The 14,285-nt window shown below is 47.8% G+C and overlaps 2 protein-coding genes across 4 annotated transcripts; both read left to right on the forward strand.

Moving 5' to 3' along the window:
• The first annotated feature begins 1,975 nt into the window (after window positions 1-1,975).
• On the forward strand, window positions 1,976-14,068 carry LOC6541381. Of its 3 annotated transcripts, none has more exons than XM_026979285.1 (19): window positions 1,976-2,663; window positions 2,751-2,797; window positions 3,330-3,467; window positions 3,529-3,710; window positions 3,773-3,946; window positions 4,858-4,938; window positions 4,996-5,327; window positions 5,441-5,762; window positions 5,831-7,301; window positions 7,355-7,593; window positions 7,736-7,914; window positions 8,331-9,736; window positions 9,812-10,001; window positions 10,547-10,681; window positions 11,535-11,947; window positions 12,002-12,207; window positions 12,276-12,439; window positions 12,507-12,648; window positions 12,722-14,068. In XM_026979285.1, exons 1-19 carry the CDS (start codon window positions 2,606-2,608, stop codon window positions 12,771-12,773), a joined length of 5,931 nt encoding a protein of 1,976 aa, XP_026835086.1. In that variant the 5' UTR covers window positions 1,976-2,605; the 3' UTR covers window positions 12,774-14,068. The 3 variants fall into 3 exon arrangements, with proteins under 3 accessions (XP_026835086.1, XP_026835087.1, XP_026835088.1); XM_026979286.1 differs by having other exon boundaries at window positions 3,773-4,598; window positions 4,996-5,291; window positions 7,736-7,860; window positions 12,722-14,022; XM_026979287.1 differs by lacking the exons at window positions 1,976-2,663; window positions 2,751-2,797; window positions 3,330-3,467; ... (9 more) ...; window positions 9,812-10,001; window positions 10,547-10,681 and adding exons at window positions 10,853-11,091; window positions 11,197-11,322 and having other exon boundaries at window positions 12,722-14,022.
• LOC113564123 lies at window positions 10,143-10,431 on the forward strand. The gene is made up of 2 exons (XM_026979288.1): window positions 10,143-10,203; window positions 10,256-10,431. The coding sequence occupies exons 1-2, from the start codon at window positions 10,143-10,145 to the stop codon at window positions 10,429-10,431; spliced, it is 237 nt and encodes a 78-aa protein (XP_026835089.1).
• Window positions 14,069-14,285: the final 217 nt, after the last annotated feature.

The raw sequence follows: 14,285 nt of genomic DNA on the forward strand, positions 1-14,285 counted from the left end.
TATTTTATAATACGTGCAAATATTATTTTCCAAGTTGGATTGTTCTTTTTTCGCTGTGTAGGCCAACTCATACATATGCACGCCCAGTTACGCACACACCAACATTTCGGCTGTGGAAATATAGGCTCGTACTGGGGATGATTTCGTTGGCGCTGGAAGTGTGGACTCTAAGCAAACACCGTGCAACGGAAACTATCGTCGTCTATATTGAGGAAATGGCTGAGGCTTTTCGGTCTGGGCATTTTGGGTTACATAACTGATTAAAGATTGGCCTAGCTTATGGGGATATACTCGTACAGATGCGGTGAGCGAGATTGGGCAAGGGCTAACCTCTCGTGTCGACTTGTTGACTAAGCAAAGTCAGCCCCATATGAGTTATGATTTACTCAGCTCCTAAGCAGGAAAAACAATGATGAGAGGGGTTTCTTATTTATGCGTTGTTGCCAAACAAAAATATAACGCAGATCATCGTTACCAAGTAGCGATTCATCTATCAGTAAAAACTAATCTGTTAATATTGCATTAAAACAATTTATACTATTAAGGAGGTACAGTCGGGATTAAATTGAACACTTTAGTAAAAGTATTAGTCACCTTATAATATTCTTCTTTTTTAGGCTTAAATTTTGACCACAGCGCTCCAAAAATGTGACTCCCATTTTGTTGACCACTTTAAGATAGCCTTAAGAAACCACACTGAGTTTCATTCTGTTGATTCCCCTTGCGCCAAATGAATCTTCAAACGTTTTATATGTGGCCGAATGCCATAAAGCAGACCTAAATTCGTGGTTTGCGTAGCTGTTGTAATTTTGTTATGACCCCTGTCCCCTAATTCCCACCCCAAAAGTATGCCATAGGAAATTTCAGAGTAATTTAGTTGAAATGCTGCAGTGGCAGCTTTGTTTGGCTTTGTTCTTTCATTTTGTGGCAGATATCTCAAGCAAATTAACCTAACTACTCCTAATGCCGGAGCATTTCCCAGCACTTCCCCACTCGCACACAAAAACCAATTAAATTCTTCCGCAAAGGCATGAAAGCTTCGTAGCTCCGATTAAAGCTTTCCCGAAGATGATAGCATGGGTCTGCACCGGGAAAATGGCTGAAAGGTTTATACTTATGACAACCATAATTTTTTAAAAGGTTTAAACCATTCGCATCCCTACTCAGACAATCAAGTTATGCACTCAATCATCGCCCATAAAAACCCAGCTGCACTCAGTTGTGCCGCTGTTTTATTTTGCTACCTTGGATTTGGTTGGTACTTTTAAGTACACTTATTCATTGTTCTTCTGGCTTTCCTCAAATATATATAGATGTATATATTTACAAGTATCCTGGCTGAAACACCATTAATATAAAATCGTTCATGTTCGAGTTGCCGAAGATGCCGTGTAATATTAAGTGAAATGAAAGTTGTGTTACCGTGTACATTTTGTTAGACATGTTTTTGCCTTAAAGCCAGACATGGAAGCCGTGTGAAGTCGACTTTTGTGGACGTCTCGAACGCGTTGTAAGTGAAATTTAGCCCTTGGCTACGTGCCGATGCTGCTGTTTCTTCAGTTACTCGCGTTTTTTATAGGTTCGGCTGCTGCCACCGAAATAGCTGCATGAGGCACAAGGATGTGTGGCAGTGGCGATGGCGATGACGATGACGATGGCATGTCCTGGCCGACTGTCTGCCTTGTTGACATACGTCCTGCTGGCTTTTTGTGGAGCTGCTTTGCGCAAACGCATGCTCCGCTGCCGCTGCCAACTTCCAGGCGTTTTCATTGTTGCGCTTTTGCAGCCGCAGAATCCGCCGAAAGCCAGAGGAGCAGAAAATCCACCAGCCCACCCACCAACCGCCCAACGCAGCAGATGCCGAACATCTGTTTTATGTTTGCCTCGCTTCCAGCGCGACTCTCTTAAAATTCGTGCGGAAAACTCTTGCTCTCTCGGTGCGTCGGAAAATGCGAGTGCTGGCTGAGTTTCAGTTCCAGCATCAGCGCCGTCGAGTGTGGAGCGTGTTTTGGAGACCGGAAAATCCGTGAAAACTGTCGGGTTACTCAAGCCACGCAGCACACACACACACCCCAGCCGAAAAAAATGGAGAAAAGCCCTGTGAAAAGCAGCCAGCTCAGCGAAATTTAAGAACAATTAACGCGACTCCAGCGTAACTCCAAGAAAAAAAAACATTCACAAATTAAAGGGCAGTGGAAAAGCGCCAGCAAGAAGCGTCAACTTTGCGTTTTTCCTACGGCTTTTCCATCGTTTTTTGGCCAGCGCGAATATCGATTGCTGACTGCCTTGCATAAGTCCACGAAGATTAGTATACAAACGCAGTCGAAAGCGTCTGGATAAGCGATTCAAATGACAACGAACAACAGGCCGTACTCGTAGTAATTAAGTTTTTTAATCATCAATATTGAAGACATCATGGAGCAGCTAAAGTTAAGGATTTCAAAGCCTGGCCCAAACAATTGACACGAAAAGGCAAGGAAAGAGGCAGCAAGAAGGATTTCCCTGGATATATATATAGAATCTCCTGTGTGTGTGTGTGTGTGTGTTTGCCCCTGTTTCGCTTTTATTTTCTTTTCCATTTTATTTCCTTTGTTGCCGTTTGAAAATGGATATTGCCTTGCGTGGCACAAACAGAGCATCGTCAACATCAACGACTGGAACTGGTGAGTCCTTGGCATCCCCGGCTCAAAAGCACATAATCACATCTTTTATTCCGCTGGCAAATGAAACAACGACCTTTTCATTTACAGGTCTGCATCATGCTGTGTCATTGGGCAACATTGAGGTCTCCACCAAGGTTCGTAGTCATAAGTAGACCACCTCGCCAAAACGCCAAACACAAAACACCACAAAGTGTGCGGCGAGTAAAATTAATTTCTGTCAGGCGGAGGAGGCGCTGCCAGGGCAAGTGATTGACACAATTACTTTGCTGCAAATCTGGGGAGCGGAAAAGGACGACTCACCAAGTAGCTCTGCTACCAAGCAGCAGAGCCCAGGATGGGGCAGCCAAAACTAGGATGAAATTAGGGATTTGTCAGGATTAACAAAGTGTAAAGGTGAAAGACGAAGCAGCTAAGATAGTCAATTTTCAAATGGGAAGCAATTAACCTAATGAGTTTGATTGGAATTGATAGATTTAATACTTTGGGAGTAGAAGAGAAAAGTAAGTTATAGTCAAATTTTAGAGGTACACCTTGGATACAAACATTGTGCACACTAGGCGTATGCGTAATATTATTGTATGACAAATGAAGTATACGACAGGTTGTCTTGTTGAAAGGATACCAAATCCAGCAGCTAAAATATGTGGTGTTATATTTAACCCACAGACCACCTACTCCAGCCACATGGACCGCAGCTACGACTCCGAGGACGAGCACACTGGACGCCGAAGACTGCGCCACACCCTGTCCACCGAGTTGCATCCTCACACTTCTGTCTACTCGCGCGGAGATATTAGGGAACAGGTGAAATATCCAAACTGCTTTTGATATTCTATTGTATTTATAAGACGCTGTTACTTCCCAGTACTGCCTCACAGATCGCCAGCTGCACAGCATAGAGCAGCGTCCTAGGCGGGAACGATTTTTTGGCTGCCTTTCGCGACGCGGCCAAACGCAATCGGGCAGTTTTCTGGGCGGCTGTGTGGGTCGGCGAGTGCCCTCCGATGAGAATTTGGCGGCCTATGCGCCATTTGAGAAGTATCCACGGTGGGTGGACAGACATTCCCGCGCAGGCATGGTAATCTGAAATCGATTTCGGTATCTTACAGCTACCAGAACAGCTACACGGACACACACGAATTGGAAAGTTCCTATTTTCGCCGCCAACCGGCCTCCATTCTGAGCACTGGTAAAGCGGGTGAGGCGGACTTGGGTGGACGCTACACCTGGATTGGCCAGCAGCAGGTGACCAACAACAATCCCGACTACCAAGCGGACCACAGGTATGGACCGCCTGTCAGGGGCGATTGAAAGTCGATACAGAAACAGATAACCAAGAACCAAAAAAGAACCCTAATCAAAAACCGTAAAATGCTATACCAACTGTCGCTTAGATCATGCTTTACTGTCGCACTATCTGTAGTCACTAACTCTCTGTCGCTCGCCAAACTCCTCGACTTTCCCGATATCTATGTATATATATGTACATATATATATTGTTTTCTATATATGTAAATCGCTTGCAGTGCTTGCCTGTACTTTCCTTTCGACTCATCCATTGCATAATGCCGCTTTTTGCCTCCAAGTCTTCTCAAACCACTCAAAAAACCACTGATGAACCACCTACTAGAAATGCTGTATAAAAATACTTTTTCGTGTACTCTTTCGTTATTCATCCACCTGTCCTTCTCTCCTCAAAACCAAAAACGACTATAAAAATCAACCAAAATTTATGAATTGATATTGCCACAATCAAAACCCCACCAAATACTAAATGAAATGATCAAATGTGTAAAGGGCAACTTGTTGTACAGCACCACTTGAATCCTTTTACCAGGATGTTTTGCTACGGAATTATTATGTCGAGCTTTGCGCTCCACCAAATCCTACACCACCAACATCACACACCAATCAAATCGCTAATCTAAATGTTTGGTATGTAAAGTGATCTAAAATCTAACAAAATACTTAAATAAGATATGTATGCAAAATGCAAAATGAAAACTTTGATAAAACAGTGCGCTAATTAAAAACGTTTATTTATGTTATGTGTCTGCACGTGACCAAAAAGCAAAAACAATCTAGTTGAAAATAAAATGAATAAAATTAACGAAAATGCTTGAGTGTTGAAAATGCTAAAAAACATTTGTCAGGAAACATTGTTTAACACACTACTAATGTGCTTATTCCACAGCTCGTATCACTGCCCCACGTACGCCACGATGCCAACCACACACCACCAGCACCACCACCAACAACAGGGCGGAAATGTCAGGTAAGCCAAGGCATAATCCCCGCCAGAAATCGTCTCTCAACAACTCCCTTTGTGCAGAACCAAACACGTGAGCTTTGCCAGGTCCCACACACTCACCAGTTTCGACAATGTGAATGCCGGTTTCCGATCCTCGGGGCGCTTGAAAACCGCCCGCAGCCAGGAGCGCTTAATTGGGGGCAAGAAGCCCATTATTGCCACGGGTTCCATGTACGAAACCCTCCAGCCGCCGCTCCAGGCGCCACAGCAGCCGCAACAGAGCTCCACCCTGCCCAAGACCTGGCTGCCACCACCAGTGCAACTGCAGCCTTGCCAGCACCATCATGCCCCGATTCACCTGCACCAGCCCATTCCAGGTGAGGATTTAGCCACCCACTTGCCAGCGGGCACAGGTTCAGCCTAAGTCTGCCCAATGCAGCTGATTGTCAGGCGCTTCTGGCCCTTCTGGCTTTCTCGTATATGCATTTTACGAATAATCTGCATGATTATTTTCCTTGAATTGCAGACAACATGGTCGGACTGATCATTCCACAACCGCTGCCCTTGGCTCTGCCACTGCCCAGTCCCGAGGTTCTCATCGTGGAGAAGAAGTTCCGGAATGCGATGAAAACGCAGGCCACTCAGACGGATGCGGCAGCCCGTCGCCAGGGCCAATTTGGCTATAATACCCAGGTTCTGGCCTTGAGTCCCCGGCCACCACATCGCATTAAGGTGGTTTCCCAGGGGGCTCAAACGAATGGCCTGCAGAATGGCAAAAAACTAACGAAAAGCCTCTCCGAAATACCCAATGGCAAGGATGGCACCTCCGGTCATCATTTTCAACAGGGGTTAGTTGCTTTACACCTTGTTTTCGCTACCTATTTCACTTGAATGTAACAATCCTTGGCACCCACAGTGCCATCTACCCCCATGAGATGATCTACCGCACTCAGTCGCAGGATGTGACCCCTTTGCAGACCCTCTCGGATGCCCAAAACAACATCATGTACTACAAGCCACCGCCACCCTTGCTGGATGCCCACAGCTATGGACTGGGAATGGAGCATCTCAGTCGGACACGTCCCTCGCCATCCGAACAAAGTGTGGAGTATGTGAACGTGAATGCTGCCGCAGTGGCGCTGAATGAAAGTTTCGACTACGAGAGCAACAGTTTGCCTCGACGAGCGTGTACCTCGCACACGGATTTCTATTCGAATAGCCTGCCTAGGAGGCATATCACTGAGAGCTCGGAACTAATGACCGACAGTGTTCCCTTGGACTTTAGCCAAGCGCATTTATTGCCACCACCAAGTGAGTACTGCAAGAACGACGACGAGGATGTGGAGGAGTACTACGACGAGGAGGAGGATCATCCCCATGAAACGGAGAGCTACAGCTCAGAGGTGTGCATGGAGCAGGCGGCCCAACATCGCCGGATGTCCATGCTGCCCCAGATGATAGACTCACCATTCCGTCGCGATGATCTGAGGCGCCAGTCCATGCCGGTCTATGGGCAAACGGAAAAGCTCATCGATGGCTTTGGTCCAAGGAGCTCGTTTCGAAGGCGCGACAAGGTCAGCTGTTTTCCGGATGAGCCGCCAGCCGTTCAAGAAGCCCGCGACGAACAGGAGATATTCATAGACTTTAAGCCGCACATTTCGCCCAAGCCGAGTCCCAAGCTGCAACTGAAGCACCGCAAGCAGCACAAGGCGGAAATCGCCATGAGAAAGATGCAACAGCAGCGGATGGCACAGGCGGCAGCACTGACCCTGCCCAAGCCCAAGTCACAGCCAGTCGAAGTTGAGGTGAGAAAAGTTGAGCTTGAGCCCAGCGATGAGGAGGAGGACGAGGACGAAGCTTCCGAGGCCGAAGAGGAGAATGATGGCGAGGAGCTCGATGAGGACGAGCAGAAGCTGGAGGCGGATCTGCAGGAGGATGAGGAGCCGCTGTACGAGAACATAACCCCCTGTGGCTGCCGCGTGGTCCCTCAGTCAGATGCGATGGACATCCAGGACAAGCGCACGCAGTTCCGCAAGCGCTCTGTCAGCTTGGATGACGACTACGAGGCCAAGGCGTCCGAAACTCCCACGCCAACTGGCCTGAGACTACCCTCTACTCCGGCCAGTCCCTGCCGCGATGAGCTGCTGGCCAATGTCTCAACTTATCCCTCCTCAGACTCGCTGGCCAATGACAATACACGCGATCACTCCGATGGCATATGGAACGAGTCGCAGGTTACTGTCCTGACGGCTGAGCAGCGGGACATATCCGATGGCTCCTACAGCTCCAACTTGCTGCTGACGCCCTCGTCGAAGAGAAAGAATCTACTGCTGCAGCATCAGCAGAGAAGCTCGGTGGACACCGATGCCCTGGATTTTGAGGAACAAGTGGGTATATCAAATTATCTCGGTGGCTTTTGTTTCTATAATGCCATCCTTAGAGCCCCACCTATGGCCTACAAACACTGCCGAAGATCATCAAGACGCCCACTCCAACCACATCCAGGCCCACTTCCACGCAACCAATGATGCCACCACCAGCCATCGCTGTCACACCATCTGCAAACCAGATCCTGGACAGCTGCATAAGCTCGCCGCTGCCCAAGAGGAGCATGGTGGCCAGGGGATCGGTTCCGGATGCCCGGCAGCTCATGTTCGCTGGTGGAGCCGCCAAGCAAAGGTTACTATGGTGTTTCTATTGATAAGATCGATATTCAGTATCTGCCCGAAAGTATGCATTGGATTGATACTTAGTTTTAGGCGGACTAGCACAAACTTGGCCAGGATTAAACTTATTTAATATATTTATTACTCCTTGCCAGGCACTCGGATGCCTCGTTCCTGCCCATGGGCGCCACCGATTACGCGAGGAGCGCAGATATATCGGAGTGCAGCACCAATACAGATGAGTATGCCACCTGCACGGACACCTCGAAACGCACACCAGGTATTAAGACACCGCCGACCACCACCAGTTCATCGTCCACCACACAAGTGCCAGGTTTGGGCCCCCCGATCCGATACGTATCCGTACTCGTATCCGTACTCGTGCTGTGTGTTGCTGTCTGTGTGTAGAACTCGTACCAAAGCGCATAATCCAAGTCTTGATCCATGAATGAGTGTTAGACATCAAATCGAATTGTGTTCGTGGCCACCACTCCGCCGACACTGCTCCAAAACCACTGCCACTTCCACCGCCTCCCTGCTTATCGCCCTAGTGTTATACAGCCCATAGCCAATAGACCGTAGACTCATCCAGCTCATCTCAACTTTGTCTGCCTCTATCTCTATCGCCTCCCTAGTTAAATGTTGTTGATGCCTGATCAAATGCCTTGCCCGCAATGCTTTAGCTGTACCTGATACCCTTTCTGATGAAACCCTATTAACTGAGGGGTAAACCGCTTGTTTATTTGACAGTGTCCACTCAGAGCTCGCAGTTGGAGAAAACGCACGCCGGCAGTTCCTTCGAGAGCGCCAGTTCACTGTACTCCATGAGGGAGGATCTGCTCCAGCACGACGAGAAGGAGCGGGATAGGCAGTCCACTCTTACCAAGGCGCAACTGAAATCGCCCATCGGTTCAGTGGCCGAGCTGACCAGGAAGTCGCCATCGCACTCCATCAGCAGTACCACCTCCTCCGGCAGCTGTCCAGTCTCGGGAGCAGCCATCAAATCGCCAGCCAAGGAAAGTCTGCCCCAAACGGTGGCCAGTTCGGGAACGTGCCAGATGAAAGTCAGCTCCGTCGAGTGCATACCGCCTGGAGCCAAGCCCAAGCCGGATTCCATATCGGAGGATGAGCGCAGCGAAGTGCGCTACTCCTCCTCCGGCTACTACGAGAGCCCCCATGAGGAGGATGACGAAGAGCAGGGCACCAGGAGCAAGGCGCGCCGCCTGCGCCAGGAGGACGAAAGGAAGAGGCGCAAGACTAGCATGAAGCTGGACATCGAGAAGGAGAACATGCGTGCACTGACCAGTCCCATTAAAAAGCCCACGGGATCCAGCAAGATCACATCGCCAGAGCAATCGATGTCCACCACCTTGGACAATGGCAGCAGTCCCAGCAAAATGAAACGCTTCCGTCCCAAGATACGCAGGCAGCTGAGGAAAAGTTCGCGGGAAGATGTCCTGGCGGCGGCAGCGGTGCGCAGGAGCCGTGCCACGCCCACTATTTTCGGCCTGAGCAGCGGAAGCGGCGACACCGAGTTGCTGCTAGACGCCAGCATGTCCACTGGCGCCCTGGCCAGTACCACCACTACTGCCGTGACATCCGTATCCGCGCCTTCATCCGCATCTAAGCTGGCCACATCGGAGTCCTCAGTTGCCACACAGCCCGAGGCAGCAGTGGCACCATTGCCGGCGAAGAAGCCACACAGTTGCGCCACGCCCACATCCCTGCTGTCGCCAAAGATGCCCACAACTAGCGGCACCCAATCGAAGTCCACGTCGGAGACCTTCCAGCTGAAGGCCAAGTCCATTGAGTCCCTGCGCTCGGTGTCGCCTGGCTCCGATTCCGTGTTCTACAGCGAAGCCGATGGAAATGCAGCCAGTGGCGAGCAGGGGCACTGCCACCATTGCGGCAAGGAAATGGAAGGCAAGCAGCAGAGCAACACCATCAGCGAGCTGGCTGGCGACTCGGTCGAGTCAATACCCTACATCGAGCAGGACATCGTCAAGCCACCCTCGGACTTCGCCGACTCCCCGGTGACCACCAAGACCACCCAGCGGCTGTACAAGAAGATGGACAAGCGCTTCCGGTCCGAGGAGCGGTACCACGGCGAGAGGGGCAGGCACTACAAAACCAGGCAGGAGAACATTAGGGCAAAGGTGGGGCTCAGCTTCAGGCACCTTGATCCCTTAGCCAAGCAGGAATTTAACATTTTATTGAACACTTTTCCGCAGAGCGAGGAGCGCGGACGCATTCCCAGTCTGCCCAATACACCCGTGCTGCGTCCTGCCGGCTCCAGTCCTTGTGTCCTGCCCGACATGGAACAGAGTCAGCATGTCATCTACAAGGGCCACTACGACGCAGGTCGCTACACACGACTGACCGACGATGACTTGTGGACTCAGCTGGACCATCAGTGTTTTGGTGAGTAAAACTATTGGTGAGATTAAATATTATACTCGTGCCTTGGGAGGTAATTATAATTTGGCACAACTAATAGAACTCGACACAGTTGACTGGGAAAAAGTGCCTGCTAACTTAAGTATACTTCATTTCCAAAAGAAGATGTATCTTTTTATGCTCTCACTCGCATGGTGGCTTGTGCATATCCTGGCCCTTAAGGATCGTAAGCATCAGGTGGCTAGGCCGTGTTCTTAGCTATAATTCTTGTTTTTTAGCCGTTTGCGGCCTGATGCCAAGGGTCAATAAATGTGTAGTGCTGGGAAAAGAACCTCCAGTGTTTTACGGTTACAATGAAAGACGCAATGAGTGTTACAGAATCAAAGATCCCTGTCAACAATTTTTCAGAAGATTCGCAACGAAATTGATCTGCGTGCAGTTATGCAAGAAGTAATTTTGAAAAATAGGGACATTTATGTAAACGGTTTTGTAATAAAACTCAAAACTAAAGGCAAGAACACGATCGTTATAAGTCTCAGTATTAACCAGGACACCTATTTTTCCCACAGATCGTTCCCGGGAGCGCAGAGCTTCAACGGAGTCGGAGAAGGGCTTCCATGCCAAGTACCAAGTGATCCTGCACCGCCTCGTCCAGCGACGTTGCACCCTGGAGATGTACCACCGCCAGAAGCACAACAGCTTTCGTAAGTGGCATGCCCATTTGGGGCACCCTGTTCGACGGAACAAACAATATTCTAATTTTGGCGCAACGTGCGCGCCTTTTGAGCAATAGAGAGTTAGAGAGAGAGAGATTGGGGAAAAGCGCCAAGTGGGAGCACTTTGAGATAATGAATGGCATGGCGCTCCGAATTTTCATGACCGGCACTTGGCATACATAGCAAATATCAGACAGACCGAATAAAAAAGCCACCCATAGTTTTTTTGGCTCTATTATCGAGAATAGTTGAGGTGCGTGCTTTGTTGTGTGCCGACCATAAAAAAGCGGCAACGCTTCCCGTTCGGTGCTGCGGTTTGGGCCAAATGTAAAGAATAAGTGCGAAAGGTTTTCGGAATATTTTTGTAGTATTTACACAATACTCAGGCCAAATGATTGGTGAGTAAACAGTGAAAATCAAACGTTGTCGTCGCGCGTTTTTTGCCTTTGTTTTTTGGTTTTCATATTATTGTTTTCCATTTTTTTTTGCATATTACCAAACAGAACTAATAGCGTCCAATTCCACGCCGGATTCGATTAGACGGAAGTTGGAGGAGGTGTTGAAACTGATGCTCTTGGTCTGGGCACGCGAAAGTTTTGTGATTTCCAAACTGAGCAGCGGTGCACATGGTAAATGATGTCCGGACCCAATCCGGAAATAAAATAACACAAATCACTTTAATCTCTCTCTCTCTTCCTCTAAAAATAATCTGCCGTGCACTAGAAGAAAACTGATCAGATCATTTTTATACGTAAAGCGTTTTGCCAGACACTGAATGATAGGAATACCACTAATTATAATTATGAACGTATTCTGATAGTACTTAACTTTATTTTTCCAGGCGTGGACAAAACCGTGGTGGTCAAGAGCGATTCCGGCGAGTTCGGCTTCCGTATTCACGGCTCCAAGCCCGTGGTGGTGGCCGCCATCGAGCCGGAGACTCCGGCGGAGAGCTCTGGCTTGGAGGTGGGCGACATCATCATCTCGGTGAACGGAGTCCAGGTGCTGGACAAGCACCACACCGAGGTGGTCAAGATCGCACACGACGGCTGCGAGAAACTGGAGCTTCAGGTGGCCCGGACCATTGGCGTTCTCATGCACGAGCAACTGGAGCCGCCAAGTCAGCCCATATTTAGTGGATACCTGTGGCGGCAGAGTGGTCAGGCCAAGGGCGCTCCGAATTCCAAGAAATGGGTGCGCCGTTGGTTCTCCCTGAGACCCGACAATTGTCTGTACTACTACAAAACGGAGGATGTGAGTATAGGAAACACGACTTGAAACTTTATGCAATATATGTGCTTTCTGCAGGACTCCCAGCCCGTTGGCGCCATGATCATGGCCAAGCACACAGTGGACCTCTGTCCAGTGGATGTGGGCAAGCCGTTCGCCTTCAAAGTGGACGCCGGCGAGGGTATTCCCATGTACGTGGCTGCCGACTCCGACGAGCTGGCGAACAGGTGGCTCCAGCTGCTCAGACAGGCGGCCGCCCAGGACAACCAGTGGCTGGACAAGAGGTTGGGGGACATTGATCTCGGAGACGGCGGTTTAACTGATCCAATCTCTCACATCACTTCCCTCACAGTGCGCGGTGCTTGTACCAGAGTCCCAGCAACATTCTGCGGCCGGACTGCTTTGGCTATCTGCTCAAATTGGGCTCAAGGTGGTGCGGATGGTCGAAACGCTATTGCGTTCTAAAGGATGCCTGCCTCTATTTTTACCAAGATGCAAATAGCAAGAGTGCATTCGGTGAGTCAATGCGAAAGCAAAGCAATCAGACTGACTGGCCAGCAACTAATGCCATTTCTCTATTTAGGCATGGCCTGCTTGCACGGCTACAAAGTGGCCTCGATGTCCGCAAATGCATCCGGCAAGAAGAACTCGTTCGAGATAGTGCCACCAGAAACGAAGTTGCGTCACTACTTTTTCTGCACCGAGAGCGAAATGGATAAGAAGCGGTACGTCACTCCACATCGAAAGTTCATTCAAAAAGTTAGTTACATATATTTGCACCATACATACCGCCAACAGCTGGATATCCGCACTGGAATACTCCATTGACCGCTGGATAAAGTCCGGGTAACTAAGGTTAAAGACACGCTCCAGATCGGCTCTGAGCAGCCGGCTCAAGCGTCGCAGTTTCAGCTACTTCATGGATTAGATGGGGACGACTTACTTGTTCGACACTAGTACGGGTACTACCAACAACACTTAGAACTTAAGCCAAGCAAACCAATTAGTTTTAGGCATAGGCGATTGCATAGTCCAAGGAATTTAGTCGGTCATTCAAATCGGGTTTAAAACTATTTTGAACAAAGCGTACATACACAAATATATACACATACAAGTATAGAGGAATACGATAGGACGTTTTTGGTGTGTATTCTTGTTATATAGCTTACAACAAATGGCATATATATACATATATATATATATACAAAACTTATGTTTAGTGAGGTTGTCTTGTCACTTATATACATAGCATATATTTAGCCACAAAACAAATGAGAGAAATGATCGTACAGCAGACCAAATTGTTTGTCTAATGTATATAGAATTCGGCTAGGCTAAATCCAAATTCAAATTGAAATTGAAATTGAAATGATTAGGTATTCAATGGCTCAAATCCAGGCAGAGGCAAGGCAAACGTTTTTTAGATAAATGTCTATTTACAGAAAGGGTAATAAAGTACGAAAATAGCTCAAGCGAGACCAAAATTCAGATTTATCAGAGTGTAACAGTTCGAAAAGTCGTTATCAAAGTCCGAGAAGGTTTTCCCATTTTCCATAGCTGCTTCCATCAAAATAAGCACAACATTTTGTGAAATATATGTAACAACGGTTTTCGTCCTTATTGGAAACGATTATTAGTTAGACGCGATTGCGATATAGGCCAGGATTAGTTAGCTTTTTGATATGTTCGATTTTTTTAGGAAACATATTCACAAGCACACACACAAACATCAACGTTCATAGTAGGTCAAACAATAATATAATAGCGATTAATTCGGAATCCAGTAGTTACTTTGTCATATAAAGATATGATCTTTAAAATGCTGATTTCCTGTTTTTTTGGGTCAGTGTTCAAATACCGAGATTGAGTGAGGATGCAACAATTTTGAAGCTTCTTTTCGTTTTATTAATACGGTAGCGAATATATATAAATATATATTTTATATATTTTAAATAGAGATTTCCAATTCGGCGAGGCGTAAAAAAACTAGATAATAAATGTATGCATTATATGATGATAAGAGTCAGCCATTTTATGTTGTTACTCATCGAGTGGAAAACGAGACAGCAAAAACACAAGAAAGGAAAAAGAAAACTAAATAAGAGCTTTAATTATTAAATAAAGAATATACCAAGAACAAATGACAAATGTGCCTCTTGCTGACAGCCCGGGGGCATTGAAATGCATCTAAACATCATTAATTTGGCTCAACGATCCGATTCTGAACCCCATTCCCATTCCCATTCCGAATCGGATTCGGATTCAGATTCGGTCCAGGCCCAGCCCAAAAGTATCAAACACAGCAGCTACCTGCTGGGGCCAACGAAGCATTTCGAATGCGATCAATGAACCTGTTGCTTTT

This window comes from Drosophila erecta, unplaced genomic scaffold (genome assembly GCF_003286155.1).
Source record: "Drosophila erecta strain 14021-0224.00,06,07 unplaced genomic scaffold, DereRS2 tig00000055-arrow-pilon, whole genome shotgun sequence".
Taxonomy (NCBI): Eukaryota; Metazoa; Arthropoda; class Insecta; order Diptera; family Drosophilidae; genus Drosophila; species Drosophila erecta.

Excerpts from the sequence above, each read along its gene's own strand:
- LOC6541381 (XM_026979285.1), top strand. The coding sequence starts at position 2,606 with ATGGATATTGCCTTGCGTGGCACAAACAGAGCATCGTCAACATCAACG. Across the intron at positions 3,711-3,772 it reads CCATTTGAGAAGTATCCACG|CTACCAGAACAGCTACACGG; the intron begins GTGGGTGGACAG and ends GGTATCTTACAG. Across the intron at positions 5,763-5,830 it reads GGTCATCATTTTCAACAGGG|TGCCATCTACCCCCATGAGA; the intron begins GTTAGTTGCTTT and ends TGGCACCCACAG.
- LOC113564123 (XM_026979288.1), top strand. The coding sequence starts at position 10,143 with ATGTATCTTTTTATGCTCTCACTCGCATGGTGGCTTGTGCATATCCTG. Across the intron at positions 10,204-10,255 it reads TATCCTGGCCCTTAAGGATC|CCGTTTGCGGCCTGATGCCA; the intron begins GTAAGCATCAGG and ends CTTGTTTTTTAG.